Source organism: Athene cunicularia (assembly GCF_003259725.1).
Source record: "Athene cunicularia isolate RWA chromosome 1 unlocalized genomic scaffold, athCun1 chr1_part1, whole genome shotgun sequence".
Lineage (NCBI taxonomy): Eukaryota > Metazoa > Chordata > Aves > Strigiformes > Strigidae > Athene > Athene cunicularia.
The window spans coordinates 98,520,455-98,536,625 of NW_020799091.1; the positions used below are offsets into that span (position 1 = coordinate 98,520,455).

Here is a 16,171-nt window from a genome sequence, read left to right on the forward strand (position 1 = left end):
CTCCGTATGTATTCATGAAGAGCAATCTGTGACTCTCAGACAAGTAACCTACTAAGTGCAGGCCTCCATTACCTTGAGTTGCTTTGTCTTTGCATTTAAAAAACTACCCTTAATATAATTTTTTATTTTAACTCACATATCAATTCTGTACCTTTTCAATACAATTCCACCTGAGTATACAGAAATGATAAACTAGTTATATTTTGCGGCTGAACGTTAAGATGGGAAAAAACATTCAAAACTATTTTCTCTTGCAAGAGTTCTTCAGAAATTTGTAAATGCTAAACTTTACCTTATTTTTTGAGGCTGTAATCTCCTCTACAGTGACATGAAAACAAATACAGTTACCTGTGTTTTTCTAATTATTGTATGAAACTTTACACAAGCGTCCTAGAACAATCTTACTCAGCTCGCAATGCTCTCAAAATTATAAGTTTTATAACATTCAGTATCTTAATACTTTCAGTTCCACATCTTCAACTCAACATCATCTGAGTCTCAACTTGGGAATTCAGCAATATTTGTGTGCTCTCTTTTCATAGTTCTCCATGGGATTCATGAATTCTATGCAGTTGTTATAAGTGATGAACCATATGGAGAAAGGAGGAAGAGGAAGAAAAATCTCCCTTGGTTGAAGAAACAAAACTCCTTGGCATCCACAAAGCCAGACATAAGCCCTTCAGATCCATGTAACTACAAGGCTGCTTTTGAAAATCTCTTTCCAGTCTAATTCAAGCAATCTGAGTATCTCATTATATCAGCACTAAAAGTTACCATTTTCATTTGCTCCACAATTCCTTTTATTTATTCTAGGCCTGTAGATATCTGCTACACCTATCTCCAGACATTTTCAATAATGAATTCTTAACATAAGGTTTTCCCTGAAACCCAATAAGCAGCAAATTATACAATTTTTATCTGCTCAGCACTGACTTCAGCTCTAAAATGGAGGAAAAAGTCAGAAATATTGATCAAATGAAATGGTTCTGCTTATTTTCTCAAAGACACAAGCATCCCTAGGTAACACTCAAACTAGCCAAATCAGAAAAAAAAGAAAGCAGTAATCAGAAAATAGAGCAGTCCTGATCCTCCTGTTGAGGGGCAAGGTGTAAAAGTATCTGCAAGCTCTTACAGAACTATTCCGAAAATTTCATATTCCCAACTGTGAAAGCTATCAAGTCCTTACTCTCCAACACAAGACAAGACAACAGAAGAAAAGAATAAATAATCTCTGCTAGAAACAATTTGCACCAATAAAGGTAACTCTAAAGGGCTATAGCAGATGCATAGTGTGCTTTATTTTGTTCCATGACCTATTCCACTTCTCTACTTTCTTCATATTTACAAAATTAGTGACAAATGTGTAACAACAAGCTTTCCATTACAGACTTGGCCTACTATATAGAACATATTTTGTTCAAAGACAACATAAATTCCTGGCCAAAAAACATGTGAAAAGAAAAAATAATTCCTTGAGGGGAAAAATCCACTCTCCAAACAGCAGGTTAGCACCAGAGGGCAAAAATCTCATCTCTATCAATATAAGTTTGGAGTTAACAGGAATATTTTCTGAGAGATGTCAAGGTACCCAGAATCTGTTTAAGATGGCAGCTACTAACTTACAAGCTCAAAAAAAATATTTGGTTCTCAATGAAACTGCTGATACCATTTTAATATTCCACATCAGTATACTATGAGTTAAGACACCAGTGTGAAGGATATCACTTCCTCCTTTATGAAATACTGCTACACTTTTCTGCCTTCAGTGTAAGGTCATCTAACAAGTTAATAAATTCACTGTTCTGACAAACATCCTATTTTAATTGCTGAATTTGTCCTTTGTAGGTTCATTTGCAAAGTATTCAGAGCCAAAATTACTCAACAGTTCTGTTGCAACACTGAAGCTGCATCGCACAGGCATAGAGAGCTCAATTTTCTTTTGATGTGAGTGGTGTCTTACCTGGTGAGTTTAGTCAGATGGGCTTTAAATGAGAAAGTGAGTTTTTAATTATGTTTCTAGTAGAGTGGTTAAGTCTTCCCATACTTATAAAACAAATCTGGTCTAACTGCTGAAGCAAAAAGAGCTGATGAAAACGTATCCTGGTGTGGTGGGGGTGCAGGGTATGTGTAGTTTCTTTTTTCCTTTCACAGAATCTGCAGAATTTTTTTTGTTTGATTGTTATGGAAGCTAATATCATGAGCGGAAGACAAGGAAGGGAATAAGAGACAGAGAAGCTAAAGAAACACAGGCATAGGGGTGAGCACCACAGCTTGGGGTTAGGAACAGAAAGCCTGACATTCTGCTCTTTCCCTTACTTTAGGATTCCTGATGTGTTAATTACTGTGAAATATGACCCCTAATGTGGGATTTACCTATATGTGCTTTTCCCCTTTTAATTTCTTTTTTTCTCTCATCAAATGAATTGTACCACTCAGGCAGTTCTTAGAACAACAGAATGGGTTGGTTTGGAAGGGACCATAAAGATCATCTAGTCCCAACCCCCCTGCCATGGGCAGGGACACCTTCTACCAGACCAGGTTGCTCAAAGCCCTGTCCAACCTGGCCTTGAACACTGCCAGGGAGGGGGCAGCCACAGCTTCTCTGGGAAACTTGTGCCAGTGTCTCACCACCCTCACAGGAAAGAATTTCTACCTTATATTGAATCTAAAACTACCCTCCATCAGTATAAAACAGTTACCCGTTGTCCTATCCCTAGACTCTCTGATAATGTGTCCCTCCCCATTTTTCCTGTAGGCCCTATTTAAGTACTGGAAGGCTGCTATAAGGTCTCCCCAGATGCTTCTTCTCTTCTCCAGGCCGAACAACCTCAACTCTCTCAGCCTGTCCTCATAAGGAAGGTGCTCCAGGCCCCTGATCATCTTCATGGCCTCCTCTGGACCTGCTAGAACAGGTCCATGTCCTTCTTATGCTGGAGACCCCAGAGCTGGGTGCAGTGCTACAGGTGGGGTATCACAAGCGTGGAGTAGAGGGCAAGAATCCTCTCCTTTAACCTGCTGGCCACACTTCTCCTGATGCAGCCCAAGATACAGTTGGCTTATACTTTTCTTATCCCAAACACCAAGAGTAAACTCCATACATTTTACTCAAATGTAGGAGTTTTTTCCCCTCTGAACTGTGTATTACTCCCACAATCATACAAGCGTGCATGGAATTAGCCCTAAGATAAATAAGACTAATTAGCCATAGGACATCTTCAAACAGACTTCTACCATTCCCAAATATGTATGTCTGTATCTTTGCTCAACTAAGTTACATGCACAACTCAGTGCATAATTACCAACAAAAAATTGTTAAGATGGTTCTCAGTATAAAGTGATTGTGGCTATTCATTAATCCAAAGGTTAAAGTGCATATAATTATGATCTTTGATTATTCTTTCTTACATTACTTTCACTAGTTATTAAAAGGCAGCATACTTCTATAATCATGGGGTAGCATCCAGGTTATGAGTTTTAATCATTTACCTTATTCACTTTGGTGTCTCTTGGAAATCAGTAAGGCCAGCAGACTGCTCATTATCAGGTATATCGTTTACAACTATTTAGAAGCTTGGATATTTGGGCAGCATGAAGCTTTGCAATACCAATAATGTCCGAATGCTCAACTAGCACGAAAAGTCACACATGAAGCTTTCCATAGCAGAAGTTTTTCCTTTTTTTAAAATCTGTTTTTTAAATTTCCATTTTTCTGGAGGAAAGTGGTGTGTTTTATTTAATATTCTGAAAGATAATATTTTTAGTGTTCCTATACTTCCAGTACCTCAGCAACCTTCTTATTTTTAAGGAAAGTTCCAACTTTTCAGTTCCAATTACCATACTTAGTGTAGTAATTTCTTTGTGATAGAAAGCTGTTTTCTTAGTAAGTTTGCTATTTCTGAAGTTGATATTTAAGATTTTTGAAGGCATAAGTTTTATGTAAATGATTTAAGAATTATATGAACTTATTTGCTTTCTATTTCTAAGATTTCTGTTTGAAGATATCGTTTTCACTGAGACCTCATTTTGGTTTTGCCTGAAATGCAAAAATTAGCTTGATTTACCAAGTAGTAACACAGGCTATCAATTTTCTTTAGGTCACAATCCATGTAATGCTATAACCAGTAATTTAAGACCTCTTGTTGCCAGGTCTTTGTTTTTGTGTCTTATCCCACATCTGTCTACATTAAGAGTATAAAAATCCCACAATTGCTACAAATTAAATCAAACAGCTACTGATAAATGATGTCAGAATAGAATTGGTTGCTAGCCTACATGCCTTTCATTTTACATAAATACACTATAAGTAGAAAACAAATGTCCAAGTACGTAGCAGAAAAATAATTAGTTTTTCTGATAGTTACACTGTTTAAGAACCTCTCTAGGTGTAGAAGTACACTACACATTTAAGTAACGCAGCTGAAATCTGTATGTATCACTGACAGTTAAGAGTCACAAACAGATGTAGAGGCTCATCTCCACAGCACGCTTCTCATTCAAAGTTAAATCAAGAAATTCCCTGAGTTATAAAAGGGATCACCTGCACTGAAATGAAGCTTGGTCAATGTCTTGAGTATTCTTGCCATTTAGTGATCTATTATTTGCAATCAGATTATGCTCCTGGGAATGCAGTTTATTTTACTTGTTTGCAAAATGCTTTGCACTCTAACACCTCTACAGAAAGGGCTTAGAGTTTGTTACCTTTGAGCTTCTTTTTGCTTTTCCAGTTCTACTGTCTTCCGTTCCTGTTCCTTCTGTTTCAGTCTCTCAGCTTCCAAGTTCTTTTGCTTCTGTAGTTGCTGTTTGTTATGTATTTCTCTCAGCTCCTAGAGAAAAAAGTAGTAGATGTTTACACATATTTTATGTGAATCGTAACTAATGGTCCCATATATTTCATTATGAGGTAATAAAACTTGCAAATGGTTGGGTATCCCTGTTCAAACTTACAGGGTTGCCAAATGCATTAGCAGACATTTGAGGTAGATTTCAAAGGTCTAGAAACCACTTACTGTTCTCCTATTTTTATCCATATAACCTGAGATGTTGGAAGTGTTAAGAAACAAAAAAGTCTTTTCTAAATGGGACTCTAAAAAGTCGACAAAAGTTTGACAAAGAATCTGAAGAGTCACTTATGTTTTATTTTAAGTTGTTTGCAGGTCTGTTAAATTCATTTATTAAATTCTGTACAAAAAAAAAAAAAAATCTACGTTACAACAGTTAATTAGTTTTCTTTTGAAATTAGTGGTGATTTACTAAAAAGCCTTCAGGATTGTTTTATACCCAGGAGACTGAATTCTTTAAGCAATGTCTTCAGGATGAATCATGGCACAGAGACTATTCATCCATACACATCAGTTTACTTCTACTTAACTGGAAAGACATTGCCTGAAACATTTAGAATATAAATAACAATAAAAAGATTACATTTTCCTCAAGATTTGTTTTCTGCATTAATACCTCTTAACACAAATACAAGTTTTATCTGCAATCTCTTTATATAACCTAGAATGTTGTGTCTGAACTCAGTATAAGAAAAAAAGGATAACTTTATTTATGACAACTGAAATTTTTCACTGAAAATAGTTCACTTTAAAAAACTGATACGTTTTAATGAAAATATAGTACAGACTGTGACTGAAAATTCTAGTTATGAAAGTAATACATGCATTAGTGCTGGATGCACACTGTGCAACATGAAATTTTAAGATGTCAAAATAACATTATGAAGAGGAGTAGCATATGTCCTTTGCAAGGTATTAAAAACACTTCTGACATATGGATGAAAGTTTAAAAGAAATTTAAGTTGAACCTTGCATCCTAGCTCTCAGTTTCATTTCATTAATTATCCTCCATTTTAAATTCAATGAAAACTGAATTCAACATCATTAAAGGGATACAAAGAGTTCTTACACAAGTTTTAATTAAAAGTCTGCTAAGGCCATGTAACTCACTGAAATACAGAGATAATCTGGGCAATACCATATTTTATGATCATCATTATTTTCCAGAGTCACATTAAAGCTTAGTAGATAGTTAGGATCTAGAATGGATACAACAATGTAAAATAAACAACTCTTGCCAAAATCACCAGAATTATTCAGGCAGGATATTGCCTTTGGGAAAATTTTTAAACTCTGAATGTCCACGGTTATAAACACTCATGCATAGCCTTATTTTGGACTAAGGAAAAGAGCTACTAAAAAAGGAAATACATTAGCAATATTGAACATAATGGGTTTTTTAGTAGTTGGCCCATAAAGAACAATGAGAAAATAAAGGGATTGGGAGATTGCAGTGAACATACAGTTGGTCAACTGCACCTGGAGTAGAGGTGGCCTCTGACCAGACGATAAGTTTCTGAGGTGCTAACTAGAGTGAACAGTCCTTTCCAAAAACTGTATGTTATTAATTCAGCTTCTTTAATGCTGTTACACTTGTAATATATTAAGGTATAGAGAGGATTTGATCCTTGTTTCAGATTAACTTCTCCAGGGGAATCACAGGCCCTATCTTCTCTACACAATCACCTGAACCCTCATTTGTATCAAAAAGTATGTACAAGTGCAAAGGACAAATATACAACCATAAGAACATTAGCAGTGGAGTGATTTACAAGCATTCATCTGAAAGCACACAGATTAGAAAATGGCACAGCTGAAAGTAGTTTTCCACCTGGCCAACAGTATTACAAATTTTTATAGATCACAGAAATACATAAAACTAAGTGCCTACAAAGCTCTTGAAGCTGAAAATACTGTTTCTGTGAAGTATTAAGTATCTTGACTAGTATTCATGGTTTTTATCAAGCTGTTTCTCTTGTCTGGGTAAAGAGACTGCTACCCAAAGCACAGGTTTCTGACTCCTGCATTTAGTTCAGCTTTAGCACAGGCTTCGGTTTAGCAATCCTTTGTTGTTCTACTTGCTCTAGCTTTCCTTCACATTAATGTCCCCTCCTGCCACTTAACTTGCATGCCAAGAATCTCAAGATTCTGAGTCCTGGCCAACAAGAACTCCTCCTGCTATTGAACAGAGATCTGGGATAGTCATACATTTCTAATAAGGCAAGACTGAAGATAACCTGTTGTTACTTGCAAAATTTTAATCTATTTAGACAACAGACCTTTCTAGGTTTGTTAACTCTCTTTCCCTTTGCATCTTTATCCAAAACTCGGTTGTTTGAGCAGTAAATAGAAATAATTACTACACAAAGAAAGAGGAACTAAAATTCTTGAAGAGTATGAAGGCTATTATAAGTAAACAAAAAATCTCACTAAATCCTAAAAAGCTTTAAGTGAGACAACCCAGATGCAAGTATCTGAGCTTAGTTTATTTTTTAACAAGAAATTTGTAAACTAGAAAGAATGATTCAGTTCATCTATAGAAGCAGAATCAGGAAAAATCTACATTTGATTCAGGATATTGCTATCTTCCCCCTTCAGATAAACTTCCTGAATTCACAAATACATAAAACCAAGTTACAACTTCCAAGACATCTGTGCACCAAACATTTATTTACTTCCATTAGATGTCCAACTATAAGGCTAGCCCAAATTTTATATTTTAATTATAGTTTAGACACGTAAGTTTATCTCATCACTAAACATATGCCACTTTTACTGCCAAAAAGAAAACTGGGAAAGTTGTAGCTATGAGCCATGCCTCTATGTCTGTCTGAAGCAGGTAATTTCTCATACCAACTACATATAGTAGGATCATTACCTGCTGCATCAGAGCAGTTAAGTGCTGCTGCTGTCAACTCTGGTCCAAAAAATTCTTTTGTTTGCTTACTTTGTCATTTTATCTATATGCTCAGCTAAGTTAGGATCTCAAGGGACATTTTAATAATTATTTAAGTTTTCCACAGGTATTTTAACACATTACTCCTTCCCAGCCAAGCCAATGTGCTAGTTCAGTATTTTGTGAAAATATTTTTCTGTAACATACCTGTAACAGTTAAGAAAATCTAACCTAGTTTATACTCCTTGCACTGGATGGAATGTTTCTGGAGATAAAAAATGCACTATGTATGCCTCTTTGCATTAGTTAGGAGGAAATAAAGATTTGATCGGTATCTCTTGCAACAGATAAATGCTCTGTTGCTTTGCCAAGTATCAGTGGGAGGAGGGGGGAGAAAGAATCGGCATCTCCCACAGTGCTATAGAAGACCAGTTGAACAAAATCATAGTAACACTTCAACAGTCAACAGAATGAAACATTTGTCAGCTAAATATTCAGCACAGTCCTACACTCATCTTTTACAGACACAAGCAACTTAAAAGCTGTACATTTACAAATCATATATTGTAACTCCAAAGACATAACAATGCTTTGCTTGTTTCTGGTGTGCAGGACAAATCATGTCTTACCTTAAAAGCAGAGAGAAATTATTACCTCTCCACTTAATTCACAAACAGACTAACAAGTATAATTTTGAGATGTTACAATAGCCACATTTAGGTGCCCACATAATATTGAATATGAATTAAAATATGAGTTTCATACAGCAGAATAATATTCACTATATACAGACAAGTCATATTGCTATGAAAACCTTAACATTAGAAATGTAGTTGTTTAAGACCAAATTTTGCCTTTTGACAGAAAGACAAAAGAATTTAGGATACTCCAGGGATTACAATACAAGGTTTCCATCAAATCTTCTCTCCTTGAGACAAACCAGAGCATTTGATCCCAGAGGAAAGAACCCTACAGTTTTGTGCTCACTGAGGCTTTCCCACAGCAATACTCTTCTACCCCATTCCCCAGCTCCCAAAGCGCCTGCTTTGTCCTTAACAGAAACAGTTCCTCCTTTTACCCCATATTACAGCTATGGGGGATTTGATAAAAGGGAATGTATTACCATCTCTCTCATACCTGGAATCACAAATTACAGTGTTGTAAAGGAATACTTTATATAAAAGTGTTATCTTTTTAAAAATTCTAAACATCATGACCAAAAAAGGCATGTAACTTAAAATCTTGAAGTTTCAGATAAGCAAAAGACAAAAATAACTAACTAGTACCTTGCCCAAGTTGCAATTCAAGTCACACTCCTCATTTAGGCAGTAAGGATTAGGTAAACAATCAAATTATAAACTCTTCCCTTTCATTATGTTTTAGTGCTAGCACCTCTTATTAAATACTAACTTAGTTAAAGACTGCACACTCATCTGTTTATGGTAAAGTGAAGCACATAACTGGAGGAGGTTCATCACTCAGATTGAGATAGTTGTGTACTGCCTGAGTATGGCATGGAGACCTTTAGAAAGGAGTCTAAGTAGTTGACGCAGCCCAGGAGAACTGCCAGGCACTGCAGCATTGCATCTTCCATTGCCACTGACTGGAAGAAAGAAATGCTCAAATGTAAACAGGCATTCATATGCAAGACTTGTCCAGTGCACACTGACTACACAGGGACTAACAACAACCGGAACATGAGACAAAATGTAAAACATTTTTATGAACTTGATTCTACCATTCACCACTTTTTCCAGGCACTGAAAACAGCTTCTCAGCAAGGCTAACATATTTCAGAAACACTAATTCATTCGTTGTCTTCACCTGTGCAATTACACAGACAAGCTCTAAATACTTGATTCTTCTGTGCTATATGAAATTATTATTTGGTCTTTGGAGACAAGAACCCTATTAAGAATTGTTATTGCTTTTTTTGACAATGTGTAATGACTGACCTTTAACATTTAAATGTAAATTTACACTGAATATAGGAAGAATTTGTAATGGTAAATTATAGTATGACTACACATATACAAACAGGAAACCTAATATAATTCATTTCTACAGAATTATTTTATAAAGCAGAGAAAATAAACAAGTGTCTAGTTACATTTTACTAATATCTGTATAAATTTGAATTACTAGATTTCTAGGCTAAGATTTTTTTACGAGTAATGGAAGTTAGTCTCCTTCAGCCATAATTCAGGACACAAAAAAGTGGCTCGACTTTCAACCTTGTTACAAACTCAGTCATTTACTCTGTAGCCAAATATGACACAATCCACAAGACTGTAACTTCTCTGATAAAATGCCTCAAATCTGATTTTAAAAGGATATCTGACCAGCTGTAGGCTAAGGTACCTATTTCTCTGCCAAACAAGTACTAACAGTTTCCTGAAACCATGTGGTTCTACCTAAAGATATTAAGTAATGATACTTGAAACTACCTGTTTTGAAAGAGTAATAACATTTTATACTCCAAAAAGTTTTTGAAAATTAACCAAATTCTGCGAACATTTCCAACTCTAGAAATGCTAACTTGAAACAAAAGTACCTGAAGTACTTGACCTCCAAAGCACTAATCAGAAGAAATGCAAATCAGTTGTTTTGGAAGGATGACAAAAGATCCAGTGGAAAATAACATTTCATTTATCTCTCTAGTCACTCGCGTATACTTAAGACATGAAGCAAAGATGAGGTAATTTAATACTTGTTTTAAGTATTCACTTACTGCAGAACATAAAAAACTGTAATATGGAGGCAAATGCAGTGCATATACTATGTTGCTAACAAGTTGACCCATAACCTAAAATATATCGAAATATTAGGCAAACCTTAAAGTCTCATCAAGGAAAAGGCACATTAGATCTAGTTAAATTGTTCATTTTATCTTGTACTATCGTGGCAAATTTCTGTATTCCCTATCAGTAAATCAAGTGTAGCCTATTTCAAGAGAATGAATCAGAAATTGAACTTTGCAAAATTTAAGGATATATTCACATAGAAGATAATGCAATCAATATTCATGGCCAGTAAGGAATAAATCTCAACAATGATGACAAAAGTTTTAATTTAATATTTCTGTCAACTTCACTGCCTCTTAAGCATTTCATCAAAACTAGTTTGACATATGCCTTATATTTGGAGAGCAGTAGCTTACATATTTACAATTTTGGTTCTGTTTTTTATTAAATTAAGTGTTTTCACTAAGTAAAGTCATGTATTACTCCATCTCCCTGTAGGAAATAAGCACAAAATGCCGTAAGATGATATATACCTAATGAGTATTTAGATATGCTTTTCTTTCCTGGGACTTCAAACACAATACAATACCATTACGCTTTTTGTCCAGAAGCTAGTTATATTATAGTAGACAAGCCAAGCACCAGTTCATCTCCATCACTTATCAGAGAAAAAAGCAGCACAAGACAGTGTCAGTTATGGTGCTGCTGTCCTAACAGCCACCCCATCAAATGTGCATCTCTGAGTTAGTACACTGAGCATAAGGTAAAAAAGCAGATCATCGTAAAAAAGTCTGTTTTAAACCTACGAGGTAACTCAGAAATGGCCTTATTAAAAATGGAGTTTTAAATTCATTTAAGAAAAATACATTTAAAAAAAATTACTGTATTTCCCATCTTTACATATTTTCCCTTAGTTCACAAGATAAGAAGCCTTTATTATATTTAGAGTTCAGATGTGGTGGAATTTTTGATACATTATCTGAAGTTTTACATGTAAATGTGAGCATTACACAGTTGATTGATAATTATACAAATTGTAAGGTATTGTAGCACCAAATGAGCCTGCTGTATTTATGCATCCAGTTAATAATAATTAGCAAAAAAAATTATTACCTAAGAGAGATAGGTGCGTTCCACCTTGGTTTAAGAACAGAACTTCCACCACACAATAAAGCCATGAGTCTCAGAAAACCTTTCATTAGCTTTGTGCATAAAGTCTCATATGCAAGACAAGCTCTCTCCAAAAGAACAACAGCCATTAAATCACTGCTGCACACATAGCATCTTCTAAGTGGTTTCTCTGGCACTGGGTACTAAACTATTCCATGCTGAGTCCACAGAAAGCTATATATGTCTTTGTAGATATCTAAACCTAGTAATAAAATCATGCAGGACCCCCAAAATAAATCTTGCACATCTACTGAAAGTACAAAAGGGAAAGATATAACTCTGACTTAAGGTCCCACCTCTAAATTTCAATAGTACAACAACCCCTCTTAAACTCATCTCTTCCAAGAAAGCAAAGAAAGCTGCAGCAAGGCAAAAATACCAACATACAGCATCAAAAAGTGGTCTTCTTATTAAGCACTACTTCTACACATTATGAAATGAAGAACACAATATCCTCAAGCCAGAGGAAGTTTACTGAAGTCTTCCCAATGAACTAATTTTCATCATTTGAAGTGATAACTCTAAATACTAAGATTTGAACACAGAAATCATTTTTCCCATTAAGTTGCAACGTAGTTTACAATTAGTCAAAGTATTCTTGGATAGATGGCACATTCTGATAAATCCATGTCTTTGTTTAACATGCATCTTCAAATTTTAATTATCATTAGTTTGTTATTTGTTAAGTCAAGACCCTCAATATTTAAAATATTGAATTTTGTTTGGTTTGGTATTTTTTGTTTTTGCTACTGTCACAGTACTAAGATTACTCACCCCTCTGCCCATTTATAAACTGTTTAGGTCATGTATGATCAAACCAAATGCCAACACTAATTTTAGAATTAATATCCTTTGGTCACATCTATTTGCAAAACACTTCAAAAGGACTCCATTAAAAAAAAAAAAACAAAAAAAAAAACCACTCCAAAAAACCCAAACATGCAAAAAGCACAACATGTTAAGATATGTCCAAAAAGCATATATAAAAAAACATGTGAGGTAAACCATTCTCTTTTCTCTTAAAATAAATTGCACACATTTTGATTGTCTTGTGGCTCTTGTGACTCTGCAGAGATTCTCCCCTTTCTATCTCCCTGTCTAAGATCATGAGAGTCATCTTTGAATTGGCATTGAAACAGATAGTGATATGGTCTACATCTTTTAACTTTTCCTATAATGACTAATAAATTTAATATTAAAACAAACTGTTGCATAATTTCAAACATGCCTTCCATCCTAAAGCATATGATGTAATCATAGTTGATCTAATTTCAAAACAACTACAGAAGCACTAATGTATTTATCATAGTGCTTTTCCTTCTAAATGCTTGTAGCACAATTTATTATACCTTGCAGGAAATTGAGCATTTTTCTAGTCAGCCTTCAGGATAAAACGTCAGTTGAATTAGCAGATAAAGTACTGTTATAAGTTTGTAACTAAAGACTGATTTACAATTTGTCTCTGAAGAACACTTATACTGACTTCCACAATTTCTGTCATTTTCTTGTGCAGAAATAAACAAGACACTTTTAACAAAAGACTGATCAATAAAGCATGAAACCACAAACAACAGACAACTACATTCAGAAACAAGTATGAGCTTACAAACAGCAGATAAAAATTCTGCATGTCAGTAGAAGATCAAGTCTCTTTATTAAAGATTTCAATTTGAAGTACTGATTCCAGCAGATTTGCTGACCTACTACAGTCTTGCGCTTCTCTCATGCAAAAGGGCAGAAACTGTCAATTCCATATTTGCAATCACGGATCTGGAATCAGAGCTCAAATTTATTCTCAAATAGATTCTGCAGATTAAGTTGATTAAAATTCTGAGTTGGATGCCAAGTAGTATTTTCTTAAAAATCCCAACAAAACAACAAACCCCACCCCCAAAAGAGATTTAAGAAAACATTCTCAAAACTGACACTCTAAATCAACCACCCTAGTTCAATATTATTTTTCCATAATCAAGTTAGAAAATAATTAACTGAACATTTAGAAGAAAGGGCTACAAAGTCAAGGATTACCTTCAGTTGATTATTGAAAATATCAATTTCCTGAAGTTTAGATCTGGTTTCTTTTTCTACTTCATCTAGCTGGTCTCGAAGCTGTTGACGTGCTAGCTCCTTGGTTTCTAAGGCTCTTTTGATAGTAAGAAGAGAATCCCCTGTTTTTAAATATATTGTCAAATAAGTATTTTCTTATATGGAGAATTTTAGGTCATAGAAAGCAACATTTTTCAACACGCACCTTGCAACATAAAAAAATAAATTACAGAGTACACTATTGTCGTGGTTTAAGCTCAGAGGACAACTGAGCACCACGCAGCCACTCACTCCCTCTCTCTCACCCAGTGCTGAGAAGGGGAAAATAAGCAAAGACACCATTTACTCCCTGCTTCCCCCCCAGCACTGGGAAGGAGAAAAGAAAAAGACCCAGGAAGTTGAGATAAGGACAGGGAGGGATGATCTCATCCTTGCACAGGCAAAACCAAGACTCATTAGGGGAAGAAAAGAAGAACATAAATTTAATACAGACACTAACATCACCACAACTTAACAGATAGAGTAGGACAGTAAGAAGCATCACGACATGTCAAAAAACACCTCCCCGCCACCACTCTCCCTTCTTTCCATGCTCAGCTTTGCTCACAATATCTCTACCTCCTTCCCCACAGCAGTGCAGAGGGCAGAGAATGGGGGACATGGTCAGTCCTGTCACTACTTCCACTTCAGGATAGTGGGGTGGGGAGCTTCTGGCATTCCTCCCCTGTCCCAGTGTGGTCCCCCTCTCACAGGAGACCATCCTCCTCCACAAACCACCTCCAACATGAGTCACTCCCATGGGCATGTGGGTCACACCCCATGTTGCAGTCCTCCCAGAGCCAAACTACAACAGCGGGGCCTTCTTCCCATGGGGTCCCCGCCTTCTTCGGGCAAAGTCACTTGCTCGAGCATGGGACTCCCCACAGGCAAATTGATATCTGCTCCACCGGTGACCTCCATGGGTGCATGGGGAGCAGAAATCAATGCTCTGGCACACCTCCACCCTTCTCCTCCTTCCTTCCACTGTCCTCAGTGTTTGTGCATATGTTCTCCTCGCAAGTACCACAACTCCTCCCAGGTTCCCCTTCTTAAATACGTTATCACGTATTGGCAGCTAGTTGGCCTGGCCTTGACTAGAGGCAGGTCTGACTTGGAGCCAGGGAACTTCAAGAAGCTCCTACAGGGGCCACTGATGCAGCCCCCTCCCCTGCTATAAAAATTCCCACCACTGATTCAAACCAGGACAACTGTGCAATGCAGCATCACATCCTATACAAACTTATACATGTATGCAAACATACTTACTGTGCAAACTGTTCTGTTGAACTTGTTTTAGCTGATCATTAAGCAATTGCTTTTCTGGAATCAACCTTCCAAGCATCTGCTGAGATTCCTGAATAGAGGACAACAAGGAGAAAGAAAACGAGAAACAGACAAAAAGTTGAGTGAGGAATTACTTTAGCCATAAGACCCCTCATTTTCATTTCTTCTGAAATGACTCTACTTTTTCTCTTGCTAAATTATGTATTCTTGCTATTATCCAAGCACTATCTGTGTTACCACTCAGACATAGTTCTCTGCCAATACAAAAAAGTGAGCATACCAAATTTAAGCATATTACTTGAGAATTTATTGTCATCGAGTGCATGGCTTGGCTTGGAATTACTTGATATTCAGGGCAAAAAGACAATGCTAGATTTCAGGAAATGTTAAAATAAGCACTTATTAACAGTTTAATTTTAATAAATTAATATTAACTTTGATCAGGAATAGAAAGACAAATATTCACAGTTTATTTAAGGAAGAGAAATTAAAGGCTTTCAGTTTAAATGAATATACTATGGCCAAAAGCTATGCAACACAAGCTCTGTTAGATGACAATACTTGAGTCCTAGATCTCCTGATTTAGCATTCTTGAAAGAGGATTATGATCTCTCTCAATTTTAACACACAGTCATAAGATTGTACACTGATATATTACAGGAGACCCTGCAGATGAAAAATTCCTCCTTTGGTGGGTCATATATATATATCTCATATATAATCCTTGCTCCTTCTGGAGGATGAAGTGCTACTTCATACACTTTTCAGAAGCCTTGACCTCCATCTTCAAGTTGTCAAAACATAATCATGGAAGCATGAGGTGAAACAGCTTATTTTATAAAGCTGCCTGACTGTCAACATTCCATCTTTCAGACAAACTAAGTAATTTATTTCAGCAGTTGTCCTGAACTGCAGGCTTTTGAGGAATCAACCATCTGACAATTTCAATTTGTCATGAAAGACTGCAAATGACAGAATACGATCCTAAGAATAAATGACACCTAATCACCTGTCCTGGTTTCGACCAGGATGGAGTTAATTTTCGTTGGAGTATTTCATACCCTGTGATGTCATGCCCAGGGATAGAGGGGGGCGAGCTCTAGATCTGGCTTGGGTTCAAGCAGTCTGCTTGTTGGGTTGTGTTGTTGCTGGGG

The 16,171-nt window shown here is 36.1% G+C and overlaps 1 protein-coding gene across 4 annotated transcripts in view; it reads right to left on the reverse strand.

Annotated features, from left to right (window-relative positions):
• ITSN1 (intersectin 1) overlaps positions 1-16,171 on the reverse strand; it is a 105,825-nt gene that overhangs the window by 54,609 nt on the left and 35,045 nt on the right. For all 4 annotated transcript variants that reach the window (XM_026861273.1, XM_026861267.1, XM_026861259.1 and 1 more), the window contains 3 exons: positions 15,000-15,087; positions 13,677-13,816; positions 4,699-4,823 (listed from right to left, as the gene is read on the reverse strand). In XM_026861273.1, the coding sequence (XP_026717074.1) occupies positions 4,699-4,823; positions 13,677-13,816; positions 15,000-15,087 (353 nt within the window). The remainder of the gene's footprint in view (positions 1-4,698; positions 4,824-13,676; positions 13,817-14,999; positions 15,088-16,171) is intronic.